The sequence below is a fragment of the Dipodomys merriami genome, unplaced genomic scaffold (assembly GCF_024711535.1).
Source record: "Dipodomys merriami isolate MVZ:Mamm:240054 unplaced genomic scaffold, mDipMer1.0.p SCAF_6, whole genome shotgun sequence".
In the NCBI taxonomy this organism is placed as follows: domain Eukaryota; kingdom Metazoa; phylum Chordata; class Mammalia; order Rodentia; family Heteromyidae; genus Dipodomys; species Dipodomys merriami.
In genome coordinates, this window is record NW_027206179.1 from 2,053,316 (window position 1) to 2,069,160 (window position 15,845).

The following is a 15,845-nucleotide window of genomic DNA, read 5'->3' on the forward strand; positions in this document are numbered from 1 at the left end:
AATAATAATAAGAAAAGAACCCAGATGTGGTGTCTATTTCATGTTCTTTCTCTTCGTCTAATTGTCCAGCTGATAGGTCAACATGAAACCAGGAAATCAGACCAAGGTGGTAGAATTCTTACTCCTGGGATTTTCCCAAGATGCACAGGATCAGCCAATGCTCTTTGGGCTGTTCCTGTCCATGTACCTGATCACTGTGCTTGGAAATTTGCTCATCGTCCTGGCTGTCAGCTCTGACCCCCACCTCCATATCCCCATGTACTTCTTCCTCTCCATCCTCTCCTTGGCTGACATCGGCTTCACCTCCACCACTGTCCCCAAGATGCTGGTGAACCTCCAGACGCAGACTAAATCCATCAGTTATGCAGGCTGTATTACCCAGATGTATTTTTTCATGGTTTTTGGAGGCCTGGACACCTTTCTCCTGACTGTGATGGCTTATGACAGGTTTGTGGCCATCTGTCATCCTCTCTACTACCCAACCATCATGAACCCCCAACTGTGTGGTCTGTTGGTTCTTGTGTCCTGGTTCATCAGCTTGTCCTATTCTCTGATCCAGAGTCTGTTGATGCTGCGTCTGTCTTTCTGCACCAATTGGGTCATTCGACATTTTTATTGTGAACTTGCTCAGGCCCTGATGCTGGCTTGCTCCAACACCCTGATCAATCACATCCTGCTCTATATAGTGACCAGCCTCCTTGGCTTTGTTCCTTTGTCAGGAATCCTTTACTCCTATGTCCAAATTGTCTCCACCATCATGAGAATCCCTTCAGCAGATGGAAAATACAAAGCCTTTTCTACCTGTGGTTCCCATCTCTCTGTGGTTTCTTTATTCTACGGGACAGGGCTTGGTGTCTATCTCAGCACCGGTACTTCACCCTCTTCCCAGAAGGGCATAGTGGCCTCGGTGATGTACACAGTGGTGACCCCCATGCTGAACCCCTTCATCTACAGCCTGAGGAACAGGGACATTAAGACAGCCTTGTGGAAGCTTCTTGGTAGAATGCTGTGTGTCTACTGATGTATGATTCTTTGGGCCTGGATTTCTCAAGCTGTGAGCAGAGGACGGACAGTGGGAAAGTAAAGTCTGCCTCTAAACCTTGTACTCTTTGCCTCTCTTTGGTTTTCTGTCCTCGATCAAAATTACCCTGTGAATACTTTCTGTCAACCTTTTGTGTCCACCTTTCTGTTATTGTCAGTCCAACTTCCCCTTTTCATCCATGTGACATCACAGTTATTATTGTAGAAAGGAAGTCATTGCTAACCATTTCTGATGTAAGAACAGTTTCCAAGACAACTGCTGTCCACCATGCTGCCTCCACAAAAGTTGAGAACCAGAAGTTGTCATTGTCGTGTGATAAGAACACATCACATAACCCCACCTCAACCATTGGAATTGTACAGGGGATAGATAGAAAAGAGTGTGAAGTTCTTCTGAGCATCACAATCTGAAACTATAAGCAGAAGATTCAATTCTCTCAAATATCTGGAAACAGGAGAAGATGGGAAAAATAGAAGATCACTGAGTTATTCAAAAGGAAATTCTGTTAGAGGCAGCAGTGTGGTTGGAACTGGAGAACACTCTGTTGCGTGGTAAGCCAGGCACCAGACACATGCCCCGTATTGTTCTATGTATGGAAGCCAGTCAGTTAATCTTGTAGATGTACAGAATGGAATACTAGACACTAGATACTGAGGAGGGTGAAGGGAGAAAGATTAGGATGGAATTTTAGGGACCAGGAAGGGTGCTGGACAGAGATGGAGATGTGGGAGCAGGACCATGGGTAAGAAAAGGGAAGATGGACATGATCAAGATATTTGATGTATATGTGTGCAGAAGTATCTCAGCAACCCATTGATTTGTACAATTAATAGATGTCAAAATGAAAATAAAAAAGTGAAACCACCCCAAATTAGTCTTTAAAAAATGGAAAGATCCATTTATTTATTGACTGTTGACACTTCACCATTCCAGGGTTGACTTTTTTTTTTGCTTAAACTTTCAGGAAATTCTCTCCAAAATAAAGGATCTCATTCTTACCAAAAAAGAACTGAACTTCTCAAAAAATAAAATAAAATAAGAAGTAAAACAAAAGAGGGTTAGAGATTTTTAACACATAATTAAAAGTTGATAGCTTAGGAATCACAAACTACTCAAAATTAACCTGATTTATTTATTTATTTATTTATTTATTTATTTATTTATTTATTTGGGTCCAGTCGTGGGGCCTGAACTCTGGGCCTGGGCGCTGTCCCTCAGCTCTTCAGCTCAAGGCTAGCGCTCTACCACTTGAGCCACAGTGCCACTTCCAGCTTTTTTCTTTTTTCTTATGTGGTGCTGAGGAATCGAACCCAGGGCCTCATGCATGCAAGGCAAGCGCTCTACCACTGAGCCACCTTCCCAGCCCCCCTGATATCTTTATTAAGTAATTAAAAATGGGTTTAAGAGGAAGCAACCATTTATGAACATACAGTTATGAGCCATGATTTACTTTAGTTTTTCTCTGGTTTAACACAGAAGCTACATTTAAAATTTTCTTTCCTTTTCTTCTTTTTTTATTTTTTAAATTGCTATCATAAAGGTGATGTACAGAGGGGTTACAGTTACATAAGCCAGGTAAAGAGTTCATTTCTTTTTGGACAATGTCACCCCTTCCCTGGCTGTTTCCCAGGTTTTCCTTCCTGTCCCCACCCACAAGTTATATAGTTCATTTTTCATAAAGTACCACTGCTGTATTTGTTTACCTTTTGTCCCTCCATTTCTGTTCCCCCTTACCCTTGCAAAGACAGATAAACAGGACAAAAATACAAGAAAACAAAAACAGCAATGAAGAAAAAAATACCTTTTATCCATTCCTGGGCCTCATTTTGATAAATATTATTTCATATGATCAGATGCACAGAGGTATTGTGCTTTTGTGTTCCCTCCTTTGGTCTCACTGTCATTTTTTTTTTTTTTGGTTCCAGTCCTGGGGCTTGAACTTAGTACTTGGGCATTGTCCAGGTGGGTTTTTTTTTTTTTTGCTCAAGGCTAACACACTACCACTTAAGCCACAGCTCAACTCCCACCTTTTTTGATGGTTAATTGGAGATAAGAGTCTCATGGACTTTCCTGCCCCGACTGGTTTGGATTCTCAGATCTCAGCCTCCTGAGTACCTGGGATTATAGGTGTGAGCCACCAGTGCCCAGCAAGGTTTGTCTTTTTGTAAGTCTTTTTGAAAGTTAGTATGTAGTAGGTTTCTTTCACATATGATTTGCTTATAATATACCTTGATTAGATTCACCCTCTCTATTGCTCTCTCTCCCCTCCCTTCTTCTTAAAACAATTCTGGAGGTTTTGTTGTTCCATTGATGCAAAGCATTTTGGTAGTACTCATCCCTTTCTCCTTGTCCATTTTCCCTCCCTCCTTTCACTCATGCCCCTCCCCCACAGGACTTGAGATACATCCCTGTCTCTCTTTCTCTCTTTTTTTTTTGTATCTGTCATGGGGCTTGAACTCAGGGCATGGGCACTATCCCTGAGCTCTTTTGCTCAAGGCTAGTGCTCTACCACCTTGAGCTACAGCACCACTTCCAATTTTTGGTGGTTAATTGGAGATAAGAGTCTCACAGGGACTTTTCTGTCCAGGCTGGCTTCAACTCGTGATCCTCAGATCTCAGCCTCCTGAGTAGCTAAGGTTACAAGCATGAGCCACCAGCACCCAGCCCCTGTTTCTCATTTTTTAAAGTGCATAGAGGTTTTACCATGTAATTTCACACACACTATGTTTATCAGATTTATACCCTCTGCTACTCTCTTTATCCTTCCCCTTGCTCCCTTCTTTATGCCATCTTAATAAACAGAGCAATGGATTTCAATATTTTTCCTTTCTGTCTCTGTCTCTATATCTCTGTCTCTCTCTTCTTTGTGGGTCCTTGAATTCAGGGCCTGGGCACTGTCCTTAAGCTTTTTCACTCAAGGCTGGCATTTTACCAGCTTTTCAGATGAACAAGTGTTGTAGATGTACAACAAGCAACAGTCTTGACTGGGTAAGGTGTTTCCTTTTGACACGTGTGTGGATCCAAGATATTAACCATTTTAAGTCACAGGACTCTATCATTCAAGAAGATGATTTAGGAGAAAACCATATCAGCATTGTTGATGGAAAAAAGTGTTCTAAATGTCAATTAGAAGTCTACAGAAAACCTGAACAAAGCTGATCCAGAGTAGAACCTTAAAGTCAGTCTACAGGGAAGAAGAGTTTCAAAGGAGTGATGGAGGAAGTGATTGGAGAGAAACAAATACACATATCCAAGAAGAGTAATATGTGCTTTGGGAACTAAAAAAAAATAAAAACAAAGAAACATGACCTTTACGAAGTAAAAAAGCCAAGATAGCCAGAAAACCAGTGGCTCACATCTGCAATCCTAGCTACTCAAGAGGCTGAGACCTGAGGATCACAGTTCAAAGTCATCAGGGCAAAACAATTCTGAGAGCTGCTTATCTCCAGTTAACCAGCAAAAATCCAGAAGTACAGGTGTTTCTAAAGTGGTAGAGTGCCTGTCTTGAGTGAAAAAGATCTATGACAGAAAAGTGCCCTTAGTTTACACACACACACACACACACACACACACACACACACACACACACACACACACACACACACACACACACACACACACACACACACCGAACCAGGATAGGAGAACTCACAGAATTTTCCTTAGGGGTTGTAGTGCCCACTTAACTTTGTGGTCAGGAATCCATTTTGGACGAGATGATTCTGTTGAGTCTCCCTAGGGCCCTCTTCACATCCTTGTTCCTCAGGCTGTAGATGAAGGGGTTCAGCATAAGGGTGACCACTGTGTACACAACCGAGGCCACAGATCTTTCTTGGGGTGAATGAGTCATGGCTGAGGAGAGGTACACCCCAAATCCTGTCCCGTAGGACAAGAAGACCACACAGACGTGAGAACCACAGGTGGAGAAGGCTTTGTGCTTGCTAACTATGGAGGACATCTTCATTAAAGAGGAGAGAATCTGACAGTGGCAGGAAATACACAAATCAGGGCAGTCAACACATACAGACAGATAGTGTTGATCAGAGTATCAGAGCTAGATACCCTGAGAAGCTGAACCAATTCATAGAAGAAATGGATCTTGGTGCCCATGGAGAAGGTCAGTTGAATCATCAAGGACATGGAGCATAATGACACAGAACATGATGATCCGAGACACGAGGACCAGGAGGCCACAGAAGTGAAGGTTCATGATGACTGCATAGCTCAATGGGTGACAAATGGCCACAAAGCGGTCCAAGGCCATCATGGTCAATAGGAAATCATCCAATAAGAAATACATCTGAGTGAGGTACTCTGGGTAGGAGATGTCCTTCCTCTGTGTCTGGATGTTCACCAGCATCTTGGGACGGTGGTGGAGGTGAAGCAGATGTCCACAAAGGTCAGGTTGGAGAGGAAGAAGTACATGGGGTTATGGAGGTGAGGGTCATAGGTGATGGCCAGGATGATGAGCAGATTTCCAAGCACAGTGATCAGGTACATGGACAGGAACAGCCCAAAGAGGATGGGTTGGAGTTCAGGGATATCTAAGAGGCCCAGGAGGAGGAATTGTGATTCCCCTGTGTGGTATTGTGCTGTCAGAGCCCTGGCTGTTATCCTTAGGGGAAAACAAGCCAAAATTCAATCAACATCCACTGGGAGCTCAGGTGGTCACCCCTACCAATGCCACTGCTTCCCGTGGGGTTGACCTGCACAGCCGAGAGTGACTCAAGTCACTTTAAGGTGATAATATTTGGGTAAGTTTCTCCTGTTTTATATTCAGTAACTTTTTGATGTCTTTGTATTTCTGGTGCTTGTCCTGAGGCTTGAACTCAGGGCCTGGGTGCTACCTCTAAGCTTTTTGGCTTAAAGCTAGTTCTCTACCACTTAGCTGCATCTCCACTTTTGGCTGTTTGGTGGCTCTTTTCCAGCCCAAACTAGCTTCGAACTATGGTCTTCAGATCTCAGCCTCTTGAGTAGCTAGGATTACAGGTGCGATCCACAGAGCTTGGCTTTGATTTCCATCTTGAAATTTATTGATATGTTAATTTTCTTATGGCTCTTGTAGAATATCGGAGGTGATTTCCTGTGTCCTGTTTGATAACTTCCATATTTTTTAATCCTATCAGCTGTGCAATAGTAATGTAGTATTGATTTTCAGTGGAAACAATCTCTATTTCCTGATGTGATACTTGCCAGGGAAGTATTTTTTCTCTATAAATATAGTTATTACAGAAACCATTTTTAGATTTCAAATGTGTTTCAGTGGAGTAGAAGTATCAATAAATGATAGCTATTTATTATTACTATTACTATCACCATCATTATTACTATTCACTTTTATGATAAATAAAGCATCTCTTTCTTTCTTTCTTTCTTTCTTTCTTTCTTTCTTTCTTTCTTTCTTTCTTTCTTTCTTTCTTTCTTTCTCTCTCTCTCTCTCTCTCTCTCTCTCTCTCTCTCTCTCTCTCTCTCTCTCTCTCTCTCTCTCTCTCTCTCTCTCTCTCTTTCTTTCTTTCTTTTTTTTTTGGGTCTGGTCCTGGGGCCTGAACTCTGGGCCTGGGCACTGTCCCTCAGCTCTTCAGCTCAAGGCTAGCGCTCTACCACTTGAGCCACAGAGCCACTTCTGGCTTTTTTCTTTTTGCTTATGTGGTGCTGAGGAATTGAACCCAGGGCCTCATGCATGCAAGGCAAGCGCTCTACCACTGAACCACCTTCCCAGCCCCTCTATCGATCTTTCTATCTCCTAAGTCACATAAAGGACACTGATTTAGAAATTTAATTCTTGCTCTCTCTGCTCTTTTCTAGCTCTTTCTCAGCTCTTTCCTTCTCTTCTCTTTCCCAGATCTGTTCTCTTTCCTAGCTCTCTCTTTCCCACCTTTCCCAGACACTCTTTTTCTAGCTCTCTCTGCTCTTTTCTAGCTCTTTTCTCTCTCTTTCCAGCTCTCTCTCTTTCCCAGGCCTTTCCCAACCACGTGGAGTGCCAACCTTGCCTGGTCCCAGCAGGTCTACTGAATAAACCTACCCCTTACCTGAATACCACGTGCATGGTGCAGTTCTTACTCGGCTACCTCTTTTTAAAAACCTAACATAAATGGTGCAGTGTAAACCTGGGAAGGGCTTAAAGTCAGGATAGGTGGGATTTCTCTCGTTTTATTTTTATTTTTTCCTTTTTTTTGGTTTGTTTTTCCCTTTTTGCTCTGAGGAATATCCACAGTTCTGATGGCCTTTTGCGAACCGGTCTGTCTGCTGTGGACACAGCACATCAATACCATTGCTGGCCTTCACATCCACGTCCTCACCACTTCTCTACTACGGCTCTCTGTTGCTCAGTCTCTGTCCAGATGTGGCGCCACACCAGAGAGCTCCTACGGCCTTTAGCTGAAAGGCCGGTCACCTCTGAAGCCGAAGATGCTTGGCTTTGGGGGCTTGGCCATTTCTCTCTAGAGGGCTCTGGGGGAAGTCGGCACGCCGCTTCTGCCTGGTCAGCTCTCCTTCACTCACCAGACTGACTCTCCTACACATTTAATGGGGTGCTGCGAGTCATGCCTGAGCCATGAAACCCCTTTGAAATGCCTCCTGCGCTACCTGGAAAGCCAGAGAGCCTAATTTTATGCCATTCTCAGATGTAGACAGTTTTTGCCACTGCAATGGTAAATGGTCAGAAGTCTGTTTACTTTCAGGCTCTCTTTGCTCTCTCTCTGCCAGTCATGTCCAACTTTCCCTATCTCTCCCTTTCTCTTTTCTACATTTTGGCTTGTGCCCTGAAGAGTGCGATACAGGCTGGGTCCCGGGGACCCCCCCTCTAGGTTCCCTCTCAAAGGCAAGCCAATGTAGGCTTGATCTATTTGTTCAAGGTTTCTTTGCATTTTTTCAGAAATTCACCATCTTGAATTCGCCATCTTGGCCACATGGTGGGTTAAGGGTTTGGCCCCATCTCACCCTTAACCTTCCACCAATCTTACTACTCCATCCATCTATTCTAAAGTGCCTTGCTAACAATTTGCTCTTTTCACAGGCCCTAGTAACTGAGGCCCAACTGTCTGATGTGCTTTGTTAGCAAAGATGTCTAAGCATTGTCAAAATTTTAGGATTTGAATTTTGCCTTTTTTGTTTTGGTTTGTGTATTCTACTACTGACTACATGACTCTAAAATATTGGGCATATCTGTGCTAAGATTCTCACATACAATGGGTTTTGTCATTTCAGAATATTTGTTGGCAATTCTTAATAAGAACCAGGTAAACTCTACTTATTCTACTTGATCTCCTTGCTGCTTTAATTGGAAATAATAAAGGGCTTTTGTGGCAAAGATTGAAGTTCAAAGCCAGCCCGGGCCAAAAAATTCCTAAGAGTCCATCTCCCAACTAACCTGCAAAGAGCCAGGCTGGAAGCATGGCTCAAGACTCTCATCTCTAACCAGCCAAACACTGCAAGTGGTACTATAACTCAAAGTGGTTCAGTGCTGGCTTTGAGCAGAAGTGCTCAGGGACAGTGCCCAGGCCTTGAGTTCAAACCTCCTTGAATACCAACTGGGACAAGCCATCCCAGCAATGAGCACCTAGACTCAGCCAGTCTGGGGAACAAGGGAACATGGAGAGGAGTAAGAGGAGATGATGTCACATCAGCTACTTTGTGCTTGCCCTTTCAAAATTAACTAGAGCCAGGAGGTCAGTAGAAGCCTGCCCATCCAATGTCTATACTTGTCTACCTATTAACAACAGGAATTTATATTCTTGCCTTTGTCACCTGACTTCTCTACTTAGTTGCCAGATTTCAGAAGTAGCTAGGGACATTTCTACCAACATTTTCAGCCCCAAGTCCTTCCTCTTGCCATTTATTTGCTCTCTAGTATTTTTTCCAGCCCCTCAATGCCTCATGAGACTTCTCCGGACTTCATCTAAGGACTCATGCCACCAAGGGACAGCTGCTGCTCACTGCCTTCTCTGGGAGGGGACCAAATTCCAGCCTTTTGCCCCTGTTGTCGATGCCCCTTGTCAGCAGGAAGTAGCCAGAGAGAATCTGTGCCCTATTTCATGATTATTAAAAAGCTGGAATGTAAGGTCTTCTCCTGGATGGCTAGCAGACTCCACCCTCCTCGCAGCAAAGTCTCCACCAGTACCTGTGTTACCTAGGCAACTGGCACACCTGGAAGAGGTCACATCTGCATCTGCTGAGGTCTCATCTGAATTTGATGTGGCCACACCTTTCTCCGCCCATACCCTAGATAAGGCCTAGCCCAGGCCTAGAAGCCCTCTCTCTGCTCTTTTCTAGCTCTTTCTCAGCTCTTTCCTTCTCTTCTCTTTCCCAGCTCTGTTCTTTCCTAGCTCTCTCTTTCCCAAATGCTTTTTTTCTAGCTCTCTCTGCTCTTTTCTAGCTCTTTTCTCTCTCTTTCCCAGGCCTTTCCCAGCCACGCAGAGTGCCAACCTTGCCTGGTCCCATCAGGTCTACTGAATAAACCTACCCCTTACCTGAAAAAAAAAAGAAATTTAATTCTTGAGCTGGGCACTGATAGCTCATGCCTGTAATCTTAGCTACTCAGGAGGCTGAGATCTGAAGATCGTGGTTCAAAACCAGCAAAGGAAAATCTGTGAGACTCTTATCACCAATAAACCACCAGAAAACCAGAAGTGGTGCTGTGGTTCAAGTGGTAGAGTGCTTGCTTTGAGCTGAGGAGCTAAGGAACTTGAGCCACAGTGCCACTTACAGTTTTCTGGTGGTCATTGGAGATGAGTCTCACAGATGTTCCTGCCTGGGATGGTTTAGAACCATGATCCTCAGATCCTCAGCCTCCTGAGTAGCTAGGATTACAGGTGTGAGTCACCGGCGCCCAGCTCCTTTCCTTTTCTTAATTCCTCTATTCTTATTTTCTCCTTCCTTTATTTTTCATTATATCTCTTTTTCTTTCAATTTCACTTTAGTTTATTTCCTTTACATCTGGTCCCTCTCTTGTTTTTTTTTCTTCCATTGGGACCTAATTGTGAGTTTGTTTCTTTCATTTGACTCTGTTTAATTGATTCATCCTGTTATCTTTTCAGTTCAGATTGATATACCCCTAGCAACAGATTTTCTCACTGGTTACAACTATATATAATCTCCTTTCCTGCACCACAATGTCTCTCCCCAAACAAAAATGGAGGAATAGATAGAATACCTATGATTTAAGATCTCTGATTTAAAGTCTGTGAAATTATAGGGTTCTAGGTTGGCTGTTGACTTCAACTTGTGTTCTGTTGTGGTTTTGGATTTGGTTTTGTTTCCAAATGGGCAAAACAAACCATAGAAACACAAGAAAATTGACAAATCAAGGAACCTGAACTCTCACACAAAGTAATCAGGCAACAGAGCAGTCAATGAAGGACCTAGAAGATAATTCTCAAAATGCTTAAAAAAAAACTGCTGATAAATACATTTAATGAAAAGACAGAAAGCCCACTCATGGCTTACACATGGGCATGATGAGACTAACCAAAGATTATTAGAGGAATTAATAGAATCCACAAACAAAAAGGTAACAAAATTGCAAGAGAAGGAAAGGGAGTCCAGTGAAAAAATAGCCCCTCAGCTAAAGGTTATGAGAGAAGACACAGAAAATTTAAATCAAGGAAGAATTTCATTCAAGACCTAAACTAAGCTGAGCACCGGTGGCTCATGCCTGTAATCCTAGCTACTAGGAGGCTGAGATCTGAGGATCGCGGTTCAAAGCCAGCCCAGGCAGGAAAGTCCGTGAAACTCTTATCTCCAATAAACACTCAGAAAAACCGAAGTGGCACTGTAGCTCAAGTGGTAGAGTGGTAGCCTTGAGCTGAAGAGCTGAGGGACAGCGGGCAGACCCAGAATTCAAGCGCGAGGACTGACCGAAAAAAAAAAAGAGCTAAAGTAAAACTTTAATAAAGACATTGAAGCCATCAAAAATTATTGATTAGAAGGCAGAGAAATAAAAAAGTAGAAAGCTTTTTTAGTCTTGGGACTGGATCTTAGGCCCTGAAGACAGACTAGGTACTAGATGTTAGAGAAAGAAGAGATCATTTTTCAGAACAAATCCAAGAAACAAGAAGGGAGCTTGCAGGAACTTCAGGACTCAACCAGAAAACCTAATTTAAGACTGGTGTGCGGGACCTCTAGGATGAAAAATTTAAAAACCTGAAAAAGGAAACAAAAAGTAAATAAAAGTAGATTTAAGGAAATGGAAGACCTTCCATGCTCCTTGATTGGAAAGATTAACATTGTGAAAATGGCAATACTGTACCAAGCTATCTGATAATTCAATGGAATACCCATCAAAATTCCAACAAAATTCTTTAATGCTATAGAGGAAACAATCACAAAATTCATATGGAATAATAAAAGATCATAAATAACAAAAACAAGTTTTTAACAGGAAGCATGGTGTTGGGGGAGTTTCAATGCCAAACTTCAAAAACCCGGTTACAAAACCATGGTAAGGAAAACAATTTGGTACTGGCACAAGAATATGCCTGAGGACAAACAGAACAGAAGAACCAGAATTGAACCCACAGATCTATAAGTATCTAATATTTGATAAGGGAGCAAAAAAAAAAAAACAAACAACAAACCCACCACAGGATGGAAGAAACATAACCTCTTTAACAAATGGGGCTGGCAGAATTGACTATACACTTGCCCCAAACTGAAGCTAGATCCTTATATATATCACCCTGCACCAGGATCAATTCCAAAGGGATCAAAGACCTCAATGTAAGACCAGATACCTTGAAAATATTACAGGAAGGGGTAATGGAAATATTAGGGCTCTTTGGCAATGGTCAAAACTTCCTAAGATCCAGAATCATAATACATCAAAGAAAGATTACATAAATGAGATTGCAACTAACTAGAGTTCCTGCCCAGCAAAGGATATAGCTAGAAAGATAAGTAGAAAGCCCACAATGGGAGAAGACCTTTGCTAGGTATGCATCAGACATGGGTCTCATATCTAAAATACACTTAGAGCTCAACACCCTCCCCCTCAAAAAATCCTCAAAGAAACAAGAACCCCATTACTAAGTGGGTTAAAGACTTAAAGAAAGACTTCACCAAATGAAGAAGTAAAAATGGCCAACAGACACACAAGGAAATGTTCAACATCTCTGGCCATAAAAGAAATGCAAATCAAAACAACATTGAGATTCCACCTCACTCCAGTTAGAATGGCCCATATCAAGAAAACTAACAATAGCAGATGCTGGTGGGGATATGGCCAAAAGGGAACACTACTACACTGTTGGTGGGAATGTAAACTTGTCCAATCACTCTAGAAAGCAGTATGGAGGTTCCTCAAAAAGCCTAAACACAGAGCTTCCCTGTAATCCATCAATACCACTACTGGGTATTTACCCAAATGACTACAAACCAGGCTGCACTAAAACCACCAAAACAACCATGTTCATTGCAGAATGGTTTACTATAGCCAAGATATGTAATCAACCCAGATACCCCTCAGTGGATGAATGGATCAAGAAAACGAGGTATATAGGTGGATGCTGATGGCTCACGCCTGTAATCCTAGCTACTCAGGAGGCTGAGATCTGAGGATTATAGTTCAAAGCCAGCCCAGGCAGGAAAGTCCATGAGACTCTTATCTCCAATAAACCACTAGAAAACTGGAAGTGGTGCTGTGGCTCAAGAGGTAGAGTGCTTGCCTTGAGCTGAAGAGTGCAGGGACAGCACCCAAGCCCAGAGTTCAAGCCCTATGACTGACAAAAAAAAAAAAAAAAGAAAATGTGGTATACACACACACACACACACACACACACACACACACACACACACACACACACACACAATGGAATTCTATGCCTCCCTCAGAAAGAATGACATTGCCTCATTTGTAAGCAAATGGAAAGATTTGGAAAAAATTATATTAAGTGAAGTAAGCCAGACCCAAAGAAACATAGGTTGCATGATATCCCTATTTGTAATTACTAGAATGCACCTGTAAATCTACAAGTAAACCTAATGAACAGTAAAAGACAAAAAATTACACTTTCACATGATTAACCAAACAGGACTCTAAACATTCACACATTGAGATCAAAGGGGGAAATTCTTAGAAGAGGATCACAAGGGCTCAATAGCTATGCTCACATGATCATATAAAATAGCTATGCTCACATGATCATATAAATAGATGCTTATAGACATGAACTCCAAGAAAAGGAAACAAGAGGCTTTTTATTTTACTTACTTTTTTCTATTTTTCCTCTTTTGACACCGTTTTTGATTTCTGTACCTCTTGTCTTGCATGTAAGTACATCTGATTTGGGGAGGGTAAGGGGAAGCACATAAATGGTGGGACAAAGAGAAAATTGATTCAGTAGTGATGGAAATGAACTATACAACGTGTGCGGAAAAGGGTTGGGAGGGAAAAACGGAAGAAAACGAGGAAAGAGGTGACATATTTCAAAAAGAAATGTACTCAATACATGACTTATAACGAACTCCTATGTACATCACCTTTACCACAAAAACCAACCCCCCCCCAAAAAAAACACAAAAAACAAACACCATAGGCCAGACCTACAGGCAAAAAATTGTATGGTCCAGGCAAAAGCACGAGACCCTAGCTGCTAAAACTACAGCACAGAGGCATAGCTTTACATGGTAGATCTCTTGTTAAATAAGTAGGCTCTGAGATCAATTTCTAGTACTGCAAGAAAAACAAACACAAACCTCACACCACCATCTTATTCTTATTTACCACTCCTGAGAATACGTGCAAAGGAATGTAAATTGGTATACAGAAGCCCACACACCCAGGTTTATCAGGGTACTATTCACAATAGTTAAGCTGTGGAATCCGCCTAGGTGCCCATCAACTGATGAATGAATTAAAAAAATGAGGTAAGCCAGGCACCAGTGGCTCACGCCTATAATCTTAGCTACTCAGGAGGCTGAGATCTGAGGATTACAGTTCAAAGCCAGCCCAAGTTGGAAAGTCGGTGAGATTCTTATCCTCAATTAAACCACCAGAAAACCGGAAGTGGCGCTGTGGCTTAAGTGGTAGAATGCTACCCTTGAGCTAAAGAGCTCAGGGACAGTGCCCAGGCCCTGAATTCAAGCCCCAACAAAAAAAAAAATGTGGTATATGTACACACACAATGGAGTACTACTGAGCCATAAAGAAGGATACTGTTATTTTGTGGATGGAACTAGACCATCTTATTGAATGAAATAAATTGGATTCATAAGAATAACTATCAAGATGCATTGTGTCCACTCATGGATATGTAAAAATGAAACAGACTTGTATATACAACTTGTTGATGCTAATAAACAAAAAGTTAATGGTGCATGCTAGAAAGAAATAAAGAGATAGAAGAAAAACAAATATCAAGTTTTATCTCCTATGGCATATGCAAATGCTATATATATGTATATTTGAATATTAAAATAGATTATCTGCAGCTATGAAAATGAAACCCATGAAAATTGTAAAAGAAAGGATAAGGGAGGAGGGAATAAGACTGAGAGGGCACTGGTGGCTCACACCTGTAATCTTAGCTATTCAGGAGGCTAAGATTTGAGAATCGCAATTCAAAGCCAGCCAAGGCAGGAAAGTACCATGAGATTCTTGTCCCCAATGAACCACCAAAAAAGCCAGAAGTGGATCTGTGGCTCAAGAGGTAGACTGCTAGCCTTGAGCAAAAAGCTCAGGGACAGTGCCCAGGCCCTGAGTTCAAGCCCTAGGACCAGCACACACATACACAAAAAAGAATACAACTGTGAAAAAGAAATTTTTCTTTTAAAAAAGATTTTTTACTTAGAGAAAAAACTACTATGAACATAGAAAATGGTATCTGATTCTTGATACACATCTAACTCTCCCCAAATTTATAGGCAATTTGAGTGCTTTTAATGTCATTAAACTAACATTAATTTTTTTGAAAAAAATATGCTGGATTTTTATTTTATTTTATTATTAAAATTTTAATTTTATTGTCAAGGTGATGTACAGAGGCTTTACAGTTACATAAGTAAGGTAGTGATTACATTTTGTGCCTAACTCGTTACCCCTTCCCTTATTTTTCTCTCTCTTTGCATCCCCATATATATATATATATATATATATATAATTTGAATATATATATTTGAGGTAGGGTCTCACCAGGTAGCCAAGGTTTGAACTCTTCATTCTTCTACCTCAGTCTTTGAAGTTCTGGGATTATAGGCATGAGACACTTTGCCTTTGCTTGTACAATTTCATCTTATTAAGATTTATGGAAATTGGATAGGGGAGGGATGGGTGAGAATATTGACGGGACTGACATTGAAGAGGCATTGTATTCATAAAATGCTTTGTTAAATGGCATCTCTTTTGCACAACTACTTAGATAACTAGAAAAACAAGAAAAAGGAAAAAAAAAACCAGTTATGAATCTTAAACGTAAAAAAAAAAAAAGAATCCAGGTGAAATCCCTCTTGAGGAGTGAAATTTCTCAAGCCTTACCAAAAAAAAGCAAACTATTTTTTTTGTTCCTGTTCCATCAACATTAACAAGTCCTCAGAGACTGAGATGAACTAATTTACCTAATTATCAGTGAGAGGCCTTGAGCTCTCCATCCCAGACAATTGTAAATAACCAGCCTGTGTTTCTTCAGTCCTGAAGTTTGCTGGTTCAAGTCCAGTTGTCTTGCTGCGTCTCCTTTGCCCAGAGTTGCGGCTTGGCTCAGGAGTGCACGTGTGATTCTATCCCCTTGTGGGTCCTGAGGACAGAGCCTTCTTCTCCATCACTCACCACACAGCCTGGTGGCGATGGGTGCTCTCTCCTTCCTCCTCCCTGATA

At 41.7% G+C, this 15,845-nt stretch overlaps 1 protein-coding gene and 1 pseudogene across 1 annotated transcript; one reads left to right on the top strand and one right to left on the bottom strand.

Moving 5' to 3' along the window:
* Positions 1-82: 82 nt before the first annotated feature.
* LOC138813423 (olfactory receptor 7D4-like) lies at positions 83-1,021 on the top strand. Its single transcript, XM_070001847.1, has one exon. It carries the CDS (start codon positions 83-85, stop codon positions 1,019-1,021), a length of 939 nt encoding a protein of 312 aa, XP_069857948.1.
* A 3,715-nt stretch (positions 1,022-4,736) lies between these two features.
* Positions 4,737-7,088, bottom strand: LOC138813611 (olfactory receptor 7D11-like; annotated as a pseudogene).
* Positions 7,089-15,845: the final 8,757 nt, after the last annotated feature.